At 38.7% G+C, this 14,755-nt stretch overlaps 1 protein-coding gene across 10 annotated transcripts in view; it reads right to left on the bottom strand.

Annotated features, from left to right (window-relative positions):
- The window catches only part of RBM39 (RNA binding motif protein 39), a 28,398-nt gene that overhangs the window by 1,101 nt on the left and 12,542 nt on the right, over positions 1–14,755 (bottom strand). For 9 of the 10 annotated variants that reach the window (XM_035893129.1, XM_035893137.1, XM_035893123.1 and 6 more), the window contains 9 exons: positions 13,456–13,573; positions 12,667–12,819; positions 11,962–12,099; positions 10,309–10,374; positions 9,250–9,454; positions 8,974–9,051; positions 3,214–3,246; positions 2,049–2,124; positions 1,783–1,888 (listed from right to left, as the gene is read on the bottom strand). In XM_035893129.1, coding sequence (XP_035749022.1) covers positions 1,783–1,888; positions 2,049–2,124; positions 3,214–3,246; positions 8,974–9,051; positions 9,250–9,454; positions 10,309–10,374; positions 11,962–12,099; positions 12,667–12,819; positions 13,456–13,573 — 973 coding nt within the window. Of the gene's footprint in view, positions 1–1,782; positions 1,889–2,048; positions 2,125–3,213; positions 3,247–7,145; positions 7,270–8,973; positions 9,052–9,249; positions 9,455–10,308; positions 10,375–11,961; positions 12,100–12,666; positions 12,820–13,455; positions 13,574–14,755 lie in introns of those variants that run through there. The other variant, XR_004841846.1, reaches the window with a different exon arrangement.

Here is a 14,755-nt window from a genome sequence, read left to right as displayed (position 1 = left end):
CCTGCTGATACTAACAGAAAATGCAGAATGAGCATAAGCAAACAGAGCAGTGGGCAGTCTTTCACTGCCAGGCATTACTGTGCTGTAACAGTTATCACAGCATGAAACTCTTCAAGTAGGACTTTGCAAAACAGAGCAAATGTGAACTTGACCCAAAATCAACAAGTACTGGCTTGCTTACTTGCTCATGATAACCCTTCAAAGAGGTATCTAATGGCTCCTGGCTACAAATCGCATGCAAAACAGAAAAGCGCAAGCAATTTGGGTACCTCTACCATACCCTAGCCATTGAGTTCTGTGTATCACAGAGTTTAACCATAAATGCGTTAACTGGATATGCAAGTTCACAGTCTAGTTTTCAAAGGGATTAAGCACTCCCCATTCCCCAGAGCAGGAAGGACCTCCAGCACTTCAAGGAAGACTGGTGCAGTAAGAATTCTCCTATGTGAACTTCAGCATCTGTCTTTACTTGAACAAGGACCAAGACAAAGGCGGGGGGGGAAGGGGGGGGGGGGGAAAAAAAACACCAGGGCAGGAAGAGCTGAAGACAATACCCAATGTGAATGACAGACTGATCTTCTACCTGAAGTTTTCTATCTGCAAATTAAGCACTAAACCAGCCTAATCCAGAGCACTGCAATATTCACATTCAACAACAGCAAGACACGTACGCAGACGCCCACAGTAACATGCATGCATTTTTCTGGCTGCCTGCTTAAAAATAGACTACTACGAGTAATTCTTGGAACACATCAGATTCTAGCTGAAACAGATTTTTCAGGAGAAGAATACAGTAAGAAATAGAACCCAGCCTTCTCTTCAACAGCCTTTCCCAGCCTGTACTGACTCTTCCCCCTGTGATCTAACTCATTTCCTTCTCAGGGGGAAACTTGAGAGTGGGGCTGATGTTTAAGGCACTACACAATTAAAACACACAGTTCTGTCCTCAGCCTCCTCCTGTGCAGGCATCCAAGCTGCATAAACCTTGAAATGAGATACAACAACAGAAAGCTTTACTTTTCCTTAACACGCCACAGTGCCTTGCACAGCAGACTGGAACACAACAGGACACTTCCAGGGCCTGAAGGTTAGAAATTAATCCGACTATGAGAGTGTTTGAAACTGTACTTCAGTTTGGGCTGTGAATTCTATATAAAAGGGGTTCAAGAAGGCCAAATCTCTATACAGACCTTCCACAGTTTGTATTTTAAGAGCCGAAATACAGGGGAGATAACCAGTCTGGGGATTGTGTAAACAACATGAGCACAGAAGAAAAATGTATTCGCCTTAAAAGGCGCAGGCTGAGCATCCCTCAAGCAGCCATTGACCTGGGTAATTAAGTCAGCATCAGTAGCCCTTTTTCTTCTCCTCCCCATTATAACTCTAGGCCCTCCTACTGCCCACTGCAAGACTTTAACATTACTAGTGAACACAATTGTCTCCAGTCACAAGATCAGGGACACATTTAACTGCACATCTCAAGTCTGCTGAAGCAGGGTGTCCTTTGTGCTAAAGTCCACATTCTCTAGGAACAGAGGAAACTGGAAACTGCAAGTCCCTGGCTTTTGGGAAATGCACAGCTTAAGGGAAAAGCCAAATGCCAGAATTAAAGAGGTGCAAAGTATCTTCAAGAAATTTAAATTCCAGGGTTTTTTTTTTTTGGACGGGACGACGACACACGGACGGACAGACGGGGGAAGGTATTTGGAATGCTCCCTCTATAGACTACAAAGCAACAACACTCCTAAAACCTGCTCAGTGTCTCCTTGTAACCAGGCATACCTGAGCTGAGTTTTTGTCTACATAGATGTGGATAACTCCTCCATGTTTGTTACATTCCTCAATCACATCGTCTTTAATTTCTGTATCCCAGCCAGCTTCTTCTTCACTGTAGAGGGTGGAGAAAGAACAGGACAGAGATGGAATTGTTATCACTCAGATGAAATCCACCCCAAAACCCATCAAAAAACCCTCTGCAACGTTCTGATTCCTCTCTCAGATGTTAAAGTCATCAACAAATGCCAAACAGACAACAATACATCACTTACGTTTGAGGATTAAACATGTTGGAAAGCTGGAAGCACTGTGTTGCAAGTGGTTGTACAGAAGCAGCTGCAGCCAGAACTGTTGTAATGGGAAAAAAAAACCACACAGTAACAGATCTAAGCACCCACTATGCATGGCTTCAATTTAAATGAGTATCTGCTATCTGTTCTTAAATTCCCAACATTCAGCTATAGTAGCAACCATTCTAACAGAAAATTGAAGGCAGTAAAGCAAAACTCATAACTAGACACCATTTATGATAGAGAAATTTTAAATTGACCGATACAGAAAAGAGCATAGATGACCTAAAGTTGAAGCTGAAAGAGAAGATAACCCTGCACATTGATTTTGGCAGATTTTCTATTTAAACATTCAAATGCAGATACATGCATCTTCACACGCATCTAAAATATCTGCCAGAGTTCACTGCCAGCAACACCTTCAAATTTTTTTCTCCTCATGGAAGCCAAACAGCAACTCAGGATGGAGTGGGAACACCCAACCTGACTTCACAGGAAACAGACCTCTTCAAGAATTCTCAAAGTATATTTTAAGCACTTTGAATTATCCTTCAAAAACATGTAGTTGTACTTTTGTCCCGTCGAAATGTGTAAGGTAGGAAATATTTGACAATTTATTACTTGTCATTTACTGTTGCTCATCATCACGGTACATCTTCTTAAAGGTTAAGTGCTGTCCTATAGGCTGCAAGCTTCTGTTCATTTAGCTGAAATAATAGCCACCTCCTCTCTATATATGCAGACAGGGGTTAAGCAGTCGGAGTAAGATGACAACTAATCCAGCGACAGTAAACCCAAACTTCCGATTCTCAAATGACCCCTCTAGTCCCTACCTCGAAGGCAGGAAAAAACCCCACACCCAACCACACCTAAATCCACAAACAAAACCACAAATCCCACACATTTTCTAGGACTAACAAAGGGCTGGAGAATGTTACCAGCACTGAGGAAATGCTACAAAGAAAGGGCAAAGTGTTTAACATACATTGTTATTTTCAGTCAATAATCAATACCTAGTATGATTCCTACAGACACAAAGACAATACAATTTCTCAGGCTGTTGGCAAACTCTACACCAGAAGCATTTCACTTACAGACATCTGCAACAAGACCTACTGATGACAAGTTACATCAAATGCTAGTTTACCTTCATTCTGCTGAGACAGTCTTGTTTGCAAATCTAAAGAAAAATATACAGAAGTTAATTAGTATGCTTGCTAGCACTGTTGTATCACTACCTGCCAGCCAGGCTGTTTAGCTCATATCTTTGTGGTTAAGAGCTTGTTCAAATACCTCAACCCACTCTCACTGTTCCTCTCTAGTTTTCAGTAGCTTCACTTATTTCAGCTTCTCAGCTGGAATATTCTGTACTCAGTAGAGATTCCATGACTACAAAGGTAAGCATATTTCAAAGAGAAACAACACCTTAAAAGGAAAGACACAGCAATGTCCTTTAATTCAATGTACCATTTTCTACTTTGCCTTTGCTGTGCTTCAACTCTTTGTTAAGATGTATTTTGTTCCATGAGAAAATAATCACAGCAATTCTTAACAGCCATTAGAAGTTTGCATCTTTACTAAGAGAAAGCATTTAAGTACACAGTTACCCAAACGTGACATTCTGAAAGTGGTTATCAAATTTAATTTCCAGTAGCATAAGGTAATATTTCACCCACTATCTTTCCATGTAAGTGTCATAATGACACCAGTTACTTCAGTATTTTTCAAATTCAAAACAGTTTCAAGTTTTCAGAACATTTAATTCGCCAAGAAAACACTAATTACTTGCTTATTAACATATAGCTGTCCCAGCTTCAAGTAATGGGAACAGAAAAATGCAGACTTTCTAACCATTTCCAAGTATGTAACTCCAATACTTGACACCTTTAAACCAACAGAAAATTTCAGAACACAAGAAATGTAAGTATAAGCCTCTTCACTTATGTTCCAATTTAATTCACACGAGCACGAAGAGTTAGAAGACTAAAGTTAACCACCATCTTAATTCACTTGTTTAGAAAGCAGTGAAGCAATGGACCCCAAGTTAGCTTCCAAGCTTACCTGGAAATACCTGAAGGTATCGGGCATCAATATACTTTCCCCCTTCCTAATAAACCCTCCTCCACAACACTGGGAGACCAAGAGGAGTGAATTTTTTTTGCTTTAAGTATTAGGCAGCAAGAGCCCTGAAGACAAATCTTCCTTGAGCGCCTTCCCAAGTGACTTTCATAGAAGTCATAGAACTGGGAACCACGTGGAAAAATAAGAGGCGGAAGGAGCAAGCTCTGAAGGCCGAGCTGTAACAAGAACTGACTACATTTAGCATGTCTTCCATCTGGATCTGAACAAAAAGAAATCCTCAATTCTATAGACTGAGAAATACCATAACGGGCAAGACTGTCTTAGCTTGTATTCTTTGCAGAAACTGCATGGATTTAACCAAATATAGAATTAATTGCCTAGTTAATTACTACTCAAATTCTTTGTAAACAAATGTGTTTTTAAAAAAAACCAAACCCAACCCCAAATCTCCTACATCATTCTAGTCAGATGAGGACAGACTTCTCCCTCTGCAATTCTGACGCAATTGCACACATACATCATGTGCAGCTGAACTCACCAAATGTCAGCCAGCCTGGGGCTCTACAGCCGAATGCTCCAGGCCACCTGCACCAAATGTGGCAAATCTACACAGATCACCAGTTCACATTCTGTCTAGAGCTGAGAGTCAAATCTGTTCTAAACACAGGAAAATCAGCTAACGGTATCTTGTGGCAACAAGTTTCATAGGTTAATTATCTACCACCTCTAAAACATAACCCCCTGTACACCAAATCTTTCACCAACTGAATTTTCTTGTTGCTCATGATTGAAGAATGGTCTTCTCCTCTCACTTCTAAATTCAGTCAGAATTTATAAATTCATTGTCAACTCTTATTCATCCCTACATGCAGTTTTAAATATTACGTGGAAACTAAAATGAACGCATCTGTCAAGATCAACTCTTTCAGTATGTTCTGTATACACATCTGTAAGAACAGCAAGTTTAGCATGATTAATAAGTACATGCTTAGGTAAAGAGAAAGTAGAAATACAGAAGGATGTATCAAAGCATTCTGTGTCTTAAAACAAGTTGCATGTTTATTTTGAAACACAGCTGGCTTTAAATAAGCAAAAGCCTGCCAAATGTTTCCCAGTTTTCTACATAATTACTTACAATGGAACAGCAGATCAATTAGAGGTCCTGGATGGTAACCCCTATCCGTCTCTCTACTGCAGCACACTATCTCAGCCTTTTTCATAAACAGTTCCTTCCTAAAGGTAAGGAATGTTTTGTCCCACAAAGCATTAGAAGAATGTTCTATAGCCTCATGGTTATTTTAAGTCTGATTTTCAGACAGAATTTACTAGAGAACAGAAAAGTACACAGCCACAACTGTTTAGCTTCAATTCTTTTTCCTGCTGGAATTTTCTCGGTGGGAATAACATGCAAATTCTCAGGTCTCCCAAAAATGCAATTATTTAGCTTCCCTATTTTAGTTTGATTCAACCCATGCTGAACATGGGTGGTCAGAACTGTTCACAAATGCATATGTTACATCTCAGATGCTCAAGTATGCTACCTTTAGGAACATAGTTGTCCTTTCAAAAATGCATCACGCTGACAGTTCATATTCACTTACTGATGAACTGGAGTATTTAGGTATTTTCCTCCTCCTTGGCCATCTTTCACTGCTAGGCTCCCAGGCTACATAACCAGAATTTGTTTCAATCCTCAACAGGTGAACAACATACAACACCCCAAAAATCCCTCATTGACAGCCTGTTATTTACTCACCTCATTCCTACTCTTGTTGACCATTGTTATTCGTGTAAATATTAACAAGATCAGCCCAACACCTGAACTTTGGTTTCAACAGTCTCCAACCTTCCCAGCTTTCATCTGAAAAAAATCCCTCTTTGAGCCAGCTTCTTTACACATCTTGTACTTCCTGTACTACCCACCTCTCTAGCTTAATAACTTCCAAATGACACAAGCCAAAAGTTCAGAGAGGAGAGTTCTACTACTGCTCCTCTGCCTAGGAAAGTCAGTTTTATCAAAGATTGTTAATTCTTTAAATCCAGTTTCTCTGAAAGTATGCTATACATTAATAATACCCATCAGTTTACCCTCTTTAAGTATGACTTCTGAAGGAGAGAAGTGGTCAGAGCAACAGGACTAGAAAACAGCCTGATTATGTTGTTCTTCCTCAAGTGCAGGTAATTTAGAATTAGATGTTCCAGCTATATATTGTACCACATATTTAAAATATTCATTGACAACACCAGATATCAGACCTCATATTTCAAGCACTTATTCCCTCATTAATGATGGGAGTTTTCTTACCACTCTGAACTAAGTATAGTCAGCTCTTACTTCTAGCTTTGCCTTCTACCTTGTGAATAATTTTTTTTAATCCATACTCCTAGCTTACCTTCCTCAAATTCCAAACTTTATGACTACTGTTACCACCACAAACTGAGCCAATGAGATTCTTTTGAAACATTCTGGGAGTATTTTTTCATTCAACCTCAGCCCCACTTCCTTTTTGTTCTCTTCAAGAGCTTGTAAATCTTCATCTATGTTTTCACGTCTTTTACAAGGTCTAACTCAATTTGACTGTTGGCAAGCAATTCTCATTTTATCTATTTTCCAAAATAAAAATATTGTTTTATTATCAGTCCTTTTTCCTATTCTTCATAGGTTCTGTACTTATTATGTCTTTTAAGGCAGTTTATCACCTAGTTCGGTGTGGAGCCCATTTCTAACAGGACTGTTTCTTCTTTCTGTGGAATACAGATCCAATATAGCATTAACAACTTAGAACTGAGGAAACTGCTTACATCCTGCCTGTTCAAACACCTAAGTTGCTTAGACTAGAAGACTTTATGGCCTTGTTTCTTCAACCACCACTTTTGAAATCAGAAGCCTTAGTTACAGACCTGTTTTGTTTACCCTTCCATTTAAACTTGAACAACTCATGATCCCTCAAGTCAATGGTCATTTCTGTTCTCATCCATAACATCTTCATTACTTACCAAATTGAGTTTAAAATAGCATCCCCTCTTCATGAGTCAGTGAGTGTTTGATGAAGAAATTTGTCGGATATCACATCCCGGAATATCTGGGCCCCACCATTATTACTAGCAATTCTTCTCCAATCTGTATTAGGGAAGTTAAAGTCTCCCACAATGACATAATTCCTGGTGGTAATTTTCTCTAACAAGAGTAAAGAGATCTTTAATCCATAACCAAATCTCACTTTGGGGATAGCTCATGACTATGGTAGTAAAAAGCTTTATCTTTTTCCAACGTTACTTAAATTGCACATGTCTGCATTATTTCTTTTGTACAATACAAGTGGAATAAACAATGCTACTCCTACCACTTCTACAGTTACCAAACATGCACATTTTCAACAACCTCTATTCAGCCTTATCATTTATTCCTCCACAGCCATGTTGTCTCATACTGATTCCATACTATCCTAACAGTTCAGCTGTGTTAGACATTTTTGGCCATGTTCCCTACTTGGGGAATTGGATTTCTTTGGCATGTTTGTTTCAAGTATGATGGTGGGGAAAGGATCAGTGTTTTTTAGAAATACTTCTCTCACTTCTCATTGACTACACCTGTTTACAAGCAAAACTGTCACACCACTTCATCACTTACATTAAAGATGATCTAATTTTAGTGTTGTTTACCTTTCCTTCTCTTTCTGGACTAGATACACTTTTTCCTTGCCACTGTGTCTTTTTCATCTTTTTTTTCTCAAACAGAAATAACCCCACCTTATTCCTCAACTCACGTTTTTCTTTCGCTAGCCAGTCCCTTTTCCTTCCAAGGGTGTATCTATAGTAAGACCCTACTGTACTCTTTTAGCAATTGTCTATAGTTTCATGTGTAAGGTCTTCTCAAAACTGCACCTGAATTTCAGTAACGTGATTCAGCTGTATCTTAAGTCTGAATCAATTCTGTCAAACTCTGCTGGAAGAAAAACAAAACACCACCACCTATTCTTTATCGATTTCCTGACACTTCTCATGTGTCCCAGCATCTACATATTTGTGGCATTCAAGTCCTTTCTACTGCTATGACAGTTTCATGCCCTTTTTTCCTGTACTAATAAAAAATAATAAAAACAACAAGAAGAAATTTTACTCTGAATTCCCAGTCTCCTGCAGGAAGATACTCATTGCTTTAGTTCTGAAGCCCTCTTGAACAGTTTGTTGTTTAGACCAGCTATGAACTAGCAGCAGCAATCATATCCTCAGCCTCATTCCCTCTCAAAACAAAATAAAGTCTCAGTAACACTTCCAACATACCCAGTTATAGAACACACAAACTATAGCCAATTCCAAGCAACACACAAATCCCCTGATGTACAGTGTCCTTCCTCCCCAGGACATACACTGTACAAACCTAACACTACTGTAGTCCTAGTTGCCATGTCCCCTATGAAGTCCTAATTTAGGACTTTCTTGCCCGTGGTACAGCTCTGCCTTTTCAGAAGGGTCAATCCCCTTCCAGTTATGAGCCTGCCATTTTTAACAGTCAACATTTACACTGCAGTATAACTAAAAGTCCCCATTTGTACAGGGAACAGCAAAGATAAAGAGATGAAGGCTTGGGATGAATTAAGTGAACTACAACAGATTTGCCAAAAGTGAATCATGCACATCAAAGCTGACATATGTTATCACTGTTTATTTGCTCATGGATTTGCAGTATTTTACAGTTTGTAAAACATGCTGTAATACCCCTGTTCTCATTTTAAAAGAGCACAAAATGTAGTTAAGTACCTCTTGTCTCAAAATTATAAACCATTAAGTATTTTTGAAAAATAAATAGGCCATCATTCCTTACCTGCCACAGCTCCAAATGCCAAAGATCCGCTCATCTGCAGAGCCTGCTGTGCAGCTGGGGGAATCTGCAAACCAGTACCTAGAACAGAATGTGAATGTATCTTGCAGCAAGTGCTTTTCACTCAGTTAGGGATGCGGTAACAGAAGTAGGAATCTTACTGTTGTCAAAAGTTTAAAAATACCGTTCCACACATTTAGTATAATATTCTGTGGGGTGTATTAATTCAAATTCTGCAAACTTCTGTATTGTCACACATTTCCTATTAATCACACATACCTTCTGCAAGTCTTGCCATCAACTGAAGGCGACCAGTTGTTCCCAAGTCAATTCCAGTCCGTTCCAATTCATCACTGTCCAAAAATGAACTAGCACTCGAAGCATCAGTGCGCTCAGTTACATGTCCAACCTTCATTGGCCTACCAGCCAACTCAAATCCATTGAGTTGTTCTAAGGCCTTTTTGGCACACTCAGAGTCTGAAAACTGTAGATTAGAAAAATATAAATTAGAAACACTAAATTTAACATAACAATAGCTACAAGCTAGCTTAAATGTGCTCCGTATTTTCCATTTAAACCAAGCACACACAAGTTTGGATATTTACTTTCTCATATTTAGGTAAGAATATATCTATATATATATCATCATTGAAGCTACAGCATCTAGATATAGCAATCAACATAAGTCATGGCTGTGGTTCTCTTTCAACACTTTCCAAGAATGACAAGTCACTTCCTTTGTAACCTTCTAACTGTCATGCTTTTACTGGCTATTCCTAACAGATGCTCTGCTTTATGCTGTGTAACGTCAAATTAAATATACAAATAATTTGTCAGTGTTAAAACCATCAAATATTAGCTATATAGGTACTTTGGTTTCATTTGTCTCCTAGTTCCAGAGGTCCCAGCCAAGACTTTTTCCCCCCATGACAAACTGCCAGGTCAGTCAAGAAACCAAAGTTCACAAAATTATTTATCTGAGAGTAAAGAGGAAAGATGTTTTCAACTGAAAGTTTTAGCCTCTAATAGTTTATTTCCCCTAAAAAGCTGAAATTGCACCATTTTAACAGCACTGTGAATACTTTACTAGTATCTTTGCCTGCAGAGGACAGCATTTCTTTACCAGCCACAGACCAGAGTATACTATTCCATTCTAAACATGTGCGTGGTTCAGCAATACCCACAGAGAACTGTCAAAGAAAAGGGCCATTGTTGCATGTTTAGCAACACAGCATTTCCAAGACGAGACTTAAGAGAGATTGCCGAGTAAAACTCTACTACTACAGGGGAAGGTTACACTCAGAAATTCTCCAAAAAGCCTGGCAACCCTAGTCATACCGTAATAAATCCATATCCTTTTGAGCGTCCAGTTTCACTATCCATCATCAGCTGAATGCTTTCGATCTAAAAACAAGAATAAAGCTATTTATTATCAGACATTTTGGAACAAACCACAAGACATCAAAACAAAACCTGAACACAGCCCTGCCAAACACACATATCAACGTGAAACCACTATTATTTTTTTTCTTAAATCAGTTCCTCATTCCTTCCTCAAGTCAAAATTAGCGTACAGGCAGCTAGATACAAACTTTGATACTAAAACAGAAGCAGGTAAACAGAAGGGTGACAGCCAATTTATCCTTTAAGTTGAGTGCAGCTACACACAGAGGCTTCGTCCTGATGCAACATTGCAGCAGAAAATGAGCATGCAGACATCATCAACTTCTAACTGAACCATTACAGTCATGGCATCTCACACGCTGAGAAACTCCATTTTACAAGCTAAGAAAAGCAGTTTGCATGACTTTGACCAAGGGCTTTCAGAAAAAGGTGTATATTGTAAATAATTATTGGCATATGGAAACTCCTGGGAGTTCACAGTTACTGAATTTAAAACATATCAAGCCATAAAATAGTGTTGGGAATAGACAACAGCACAGCAGTAAGAGGAAGAACTGAGTTTAAGACTTGGGTATATGGAATCAGGAGAAGGAAAAACCTTCACGGCTCTACATGTAAGCCTCCTAAACTACATTAATCCTACTGGCAGACCTTGAGAGAAAACAGAAGAGCAGCCACATGGATTAAAATTTAACAAATTGCTGCAATTTTCCAGGCTTTTGCACAACAGAATTAAGGGGATACACATACTGAATCTGAATAAAGCATCTGAAAAGCACTGTTACAGCATGTATGAGGCAGGGTTAATATCCAAAGATGGTATGAAAAAACATCAGTGGACTTGGTAATTTTTTTCCCCATTAAGCAGCATTAATATAAAAGTATATTACTTTTTCACTATCTAACAATGATATACACATGATACCTATGTTAGCACAGTAGACGTAACTAACATTTATTATGACTCCTCTGCAAACTTCAGATTTCATCTGCTTACTTCCAGAACACACACTCTACAAGAACATATTACCATGCTGCAAACTGGGGCCTAATGTTCAGGAGTAAGAAGGGGCCTGTGTCAGAGCCATACGGGACACACCACTAGTTCATGGCAGTAACATGAGCTAAAACTTAAGCAGAATTCTCAGAAACAGGTAAAACTACTGTTCATGGTGAACAGAACTCAGACCTGATTCTGTGCTCTGTGCTTTAACCTGTGAAATGGGACCCCCATTACAATCATAGGGGTGGGGGTTTGTGGGTAGATATTTAGGAGCTGCAGAAGCAGGAATTTTTATTTTTTTGTTGTTTTGTTTTGTAATTTTAGGCACTCACTGAATTCTCAGCTTTCCTCCGTAAGACCTGCCATTCAAAATCACTGAACCTCATCGCAAATCAAGGTTCTCACTTGTTTTCCAATGCGAACTACCTATCTAAAGCCTTGCAGATGTAGAGGCACAAAGGGTGAAGAAACAAATGTTTTTCAGGTGTGAAGCTGAATTATTTCCAGAAGCTGTGAGCGCTCTACAACTAATTTCGTTTTTTCAGATAAACTACCATAACACAACATGCCAAATTAAAATTTACCCTGCCAAATGGCTCAAAAATTCCTCGAAGCATATCCTCAGTTATGTTGAAGTGTAATGATCCCACATAGAGCCTCATAGGACCAGCACTGCCCTTCTGCAGATTATTTGCCATTGCCGCTGCTCTGTTTTTCTCTGCCTAAGAAGAAAGAAAAAAAAAAAAAAAAAAAGAGAAATAGACCTTCTGTAAGAATTTAATAAAAAACCCTAATATAAGCAGTATAACTCTACCAGATTAAAACTAGCAGATTCACCAAAAAAATACAAGCTGTTTTATAATCTGCACTGTCCATTGGACTTAAAATCCACAAAATCCAAGATCATGACCACATAGAGACACAGGTTCCAAAAGCCTCCAAATTAACAACTCCATGCAGAATTCTGGATTCTATCTAGTAAACACTTCACTTTTTACACATGCTGGAAAGCACGCATAAAGCATGCTACAATTCTGTAATGCTGTTACAGTTTCATTATCACCACCTTCTTAACATCTGTATTTTCAAAATGCATTCATATGACTTTGAATTGCTTTAATTTGCCTGTCAACTATGGGAAACAAAGGCCCATTTATAAATAGCTTAAATAATCATTCTTGTTAAGGTTTTCCAAACATTCAACGTCAAGCAAATTTTCAGTGAGTTTTCCAGCAAGATAAAAGAGGCACCACTCAACATGAATAAAAAAGAAGTTTACAGCTCCTTACCTGTGATGCTTGTACTATGATTGGTACACCCAAGACTCTCTGTCCAGTTAGTCCTATTGCCAGAGGCACTGAACTAACATCAACAAATTCTACATAAGCAATTCCCTTTGAACGCCTGGAATTTCTATCCGAAATCATTCGTACATCGCGAACCTGAAATGCAAGTACAGAAATGCTGTTAGAGATAAAGGAAAGAAAAAAAAAAACCTAATGCAGTCCATTTCTCAGAAAGGTATTAATAACCAGACAATTGTTTGCCAAGCCAAGGGCTTTGTAATTATGCTGCAAATCTGGAGTAGCATAAAACTATCTTAACACACACATCCCAGAGGTAAGCTAGCAGTAAAAGCTGCCATTCAAAGTCAAACGTAGAATGCCGCAGAACAGGGGCATTAGAATACTTGCAGCACTACCATGCTTTAAGCCAGAACTTTACAGCTGATGGAACAAAAGAAGTTTTTCACAATTTATAAAGTTAAACTGATTTTTACATTACACTATAACTGGCAGACCTATCTGCAAAAGACTGAAACTTCTGAAAAATGAAGTTGTCAGAATTGCATTGCCATGTTTCACATCACATCACATGCTGAACAATGAACCAAGATAAATTATGCTTTCGTGTTCAGAGCCTTTAAGAATTAGTTGGTCATCATTCACACACACACCCCTTTCACCTGTGTAAGAAGCTCCAGAAAGCCACTTGCTTACAATTCTGCAGAATATCAGTCTTGTACTAGGACAGCTTGAGGAAGTATTCAGAATAATTTTAACCTCCTTATTAATTACCTTCCCTACTGTAGAGAAAAATTCTTCCAGGTCTCTCGGTCGAATTCTTGCAGCCAGCTGCATGCAGAATACTGTTCGAGCATCCCGCTCTTCAGGAGTAAGATTATCAATAGGTTCTCTGGAAAGAGGAAAGTTCAGTTAAAAATAATCTGAATTAAGATAACTCATCTCTAGACCATGCATGAAACTTTAAATAATCAGTAATTCAGTCTTATGGGGAAAAAAAACACCTGCCATATTAAAAAAGGCAGGTCAAGAGCTGAAGGAAATACATTAATAATAATAATAACAACAACAACTTCTTTAACCTAACTAAACATCCTGTTTCAACTGTAAGCATTAAATATGACTGGAAAATTGTGTTTTAAGTACAGAAGCCCCAATTAAACAGAGGTGCCATTTTGCTACCTGTCCAGAACAGGTAACAGTACCACTAGGGAACTTACGGTCAAAAAGATCATAGAATCATTTGGTTGGAAAAGACCTTTAAGATCGTAAGAGTCCAACCGTACCTGTCCACCACTAAACACTGTCCCTAAGCACCTCGTCTGCCCATCTTTTAAACACCTCCAGGGATGGTGACTCAACCACTTCCCTGGGCAGCCCCGTCCAGTGCTTGACAACCCACTGAAATTGAAGAGATTTTTCCTACTATCTAATCTAAACCTCCCCTGCTGCAACTTGAGGCCATTTCCCCTCATCCTACTACTGATGAAAACAAGATGAAAGGACAGGAAAACGAAGGACAATGGGATTAATTAGAACAGACTAGCTGTCTGAACTCTCAAGCAAGTAGTATGAACTTCTTGTAGCTTTGCAAACTAAAATCTTACATGTGCCCAGTCACTCTGGAGTTACCACAGCCACTGCATGAACAATGCTGATATCCATACAAACAGAATTCCCAGTCCTCATTCTACAGGTTCAGCTTGTTAAGTATGAGTAGTGAGTAATTACTCCCATCCTTGACACCAGGAGCACCAGATCAACTTTATTCCAATACTGATCACTAGCCAAAATAAGATGCACCACTTTCAAGGTGTTAAAGCTTCACATCTAAAAAACCCTGCCTTGTACTGAAGTACAGGACAGCATTAGCATGCTGGATCCTGGATTGAGCTTCCAGTCATGTATTATGTATTTATACTTTTATAAATATTTAAAAGAACAATCACGGAGAATACACATGAAAAAATTAAATTATCTCCGTAAGAGTTTGCTAATAATTAAAAAACAAAGCAAGATTGGTTAAATTTAACTGCATTCATTTAGAGAATAATCTCATTAGCCGCCACCTAAA

The sequence above is a fragment of the Egretta garzetta genome, unplaced genomic scaffold (genome assembly GCF_000687185.1).
Source record: "Egretta garzetta isolate BGI_Z169 unplaced genomic scaffold, ASM68718v1 scaffold440, whole genome shotgun sequence".
NCBI classification, from domain to species: Eukaryota; Metazoa; Chordata; class Aves; order Pelecaniformes; family Ardeidae; genus Egretta; species Egretta garzetta.
This window is presented reverse-complemented; position numbering and strand designations above follow the sequence as displayed.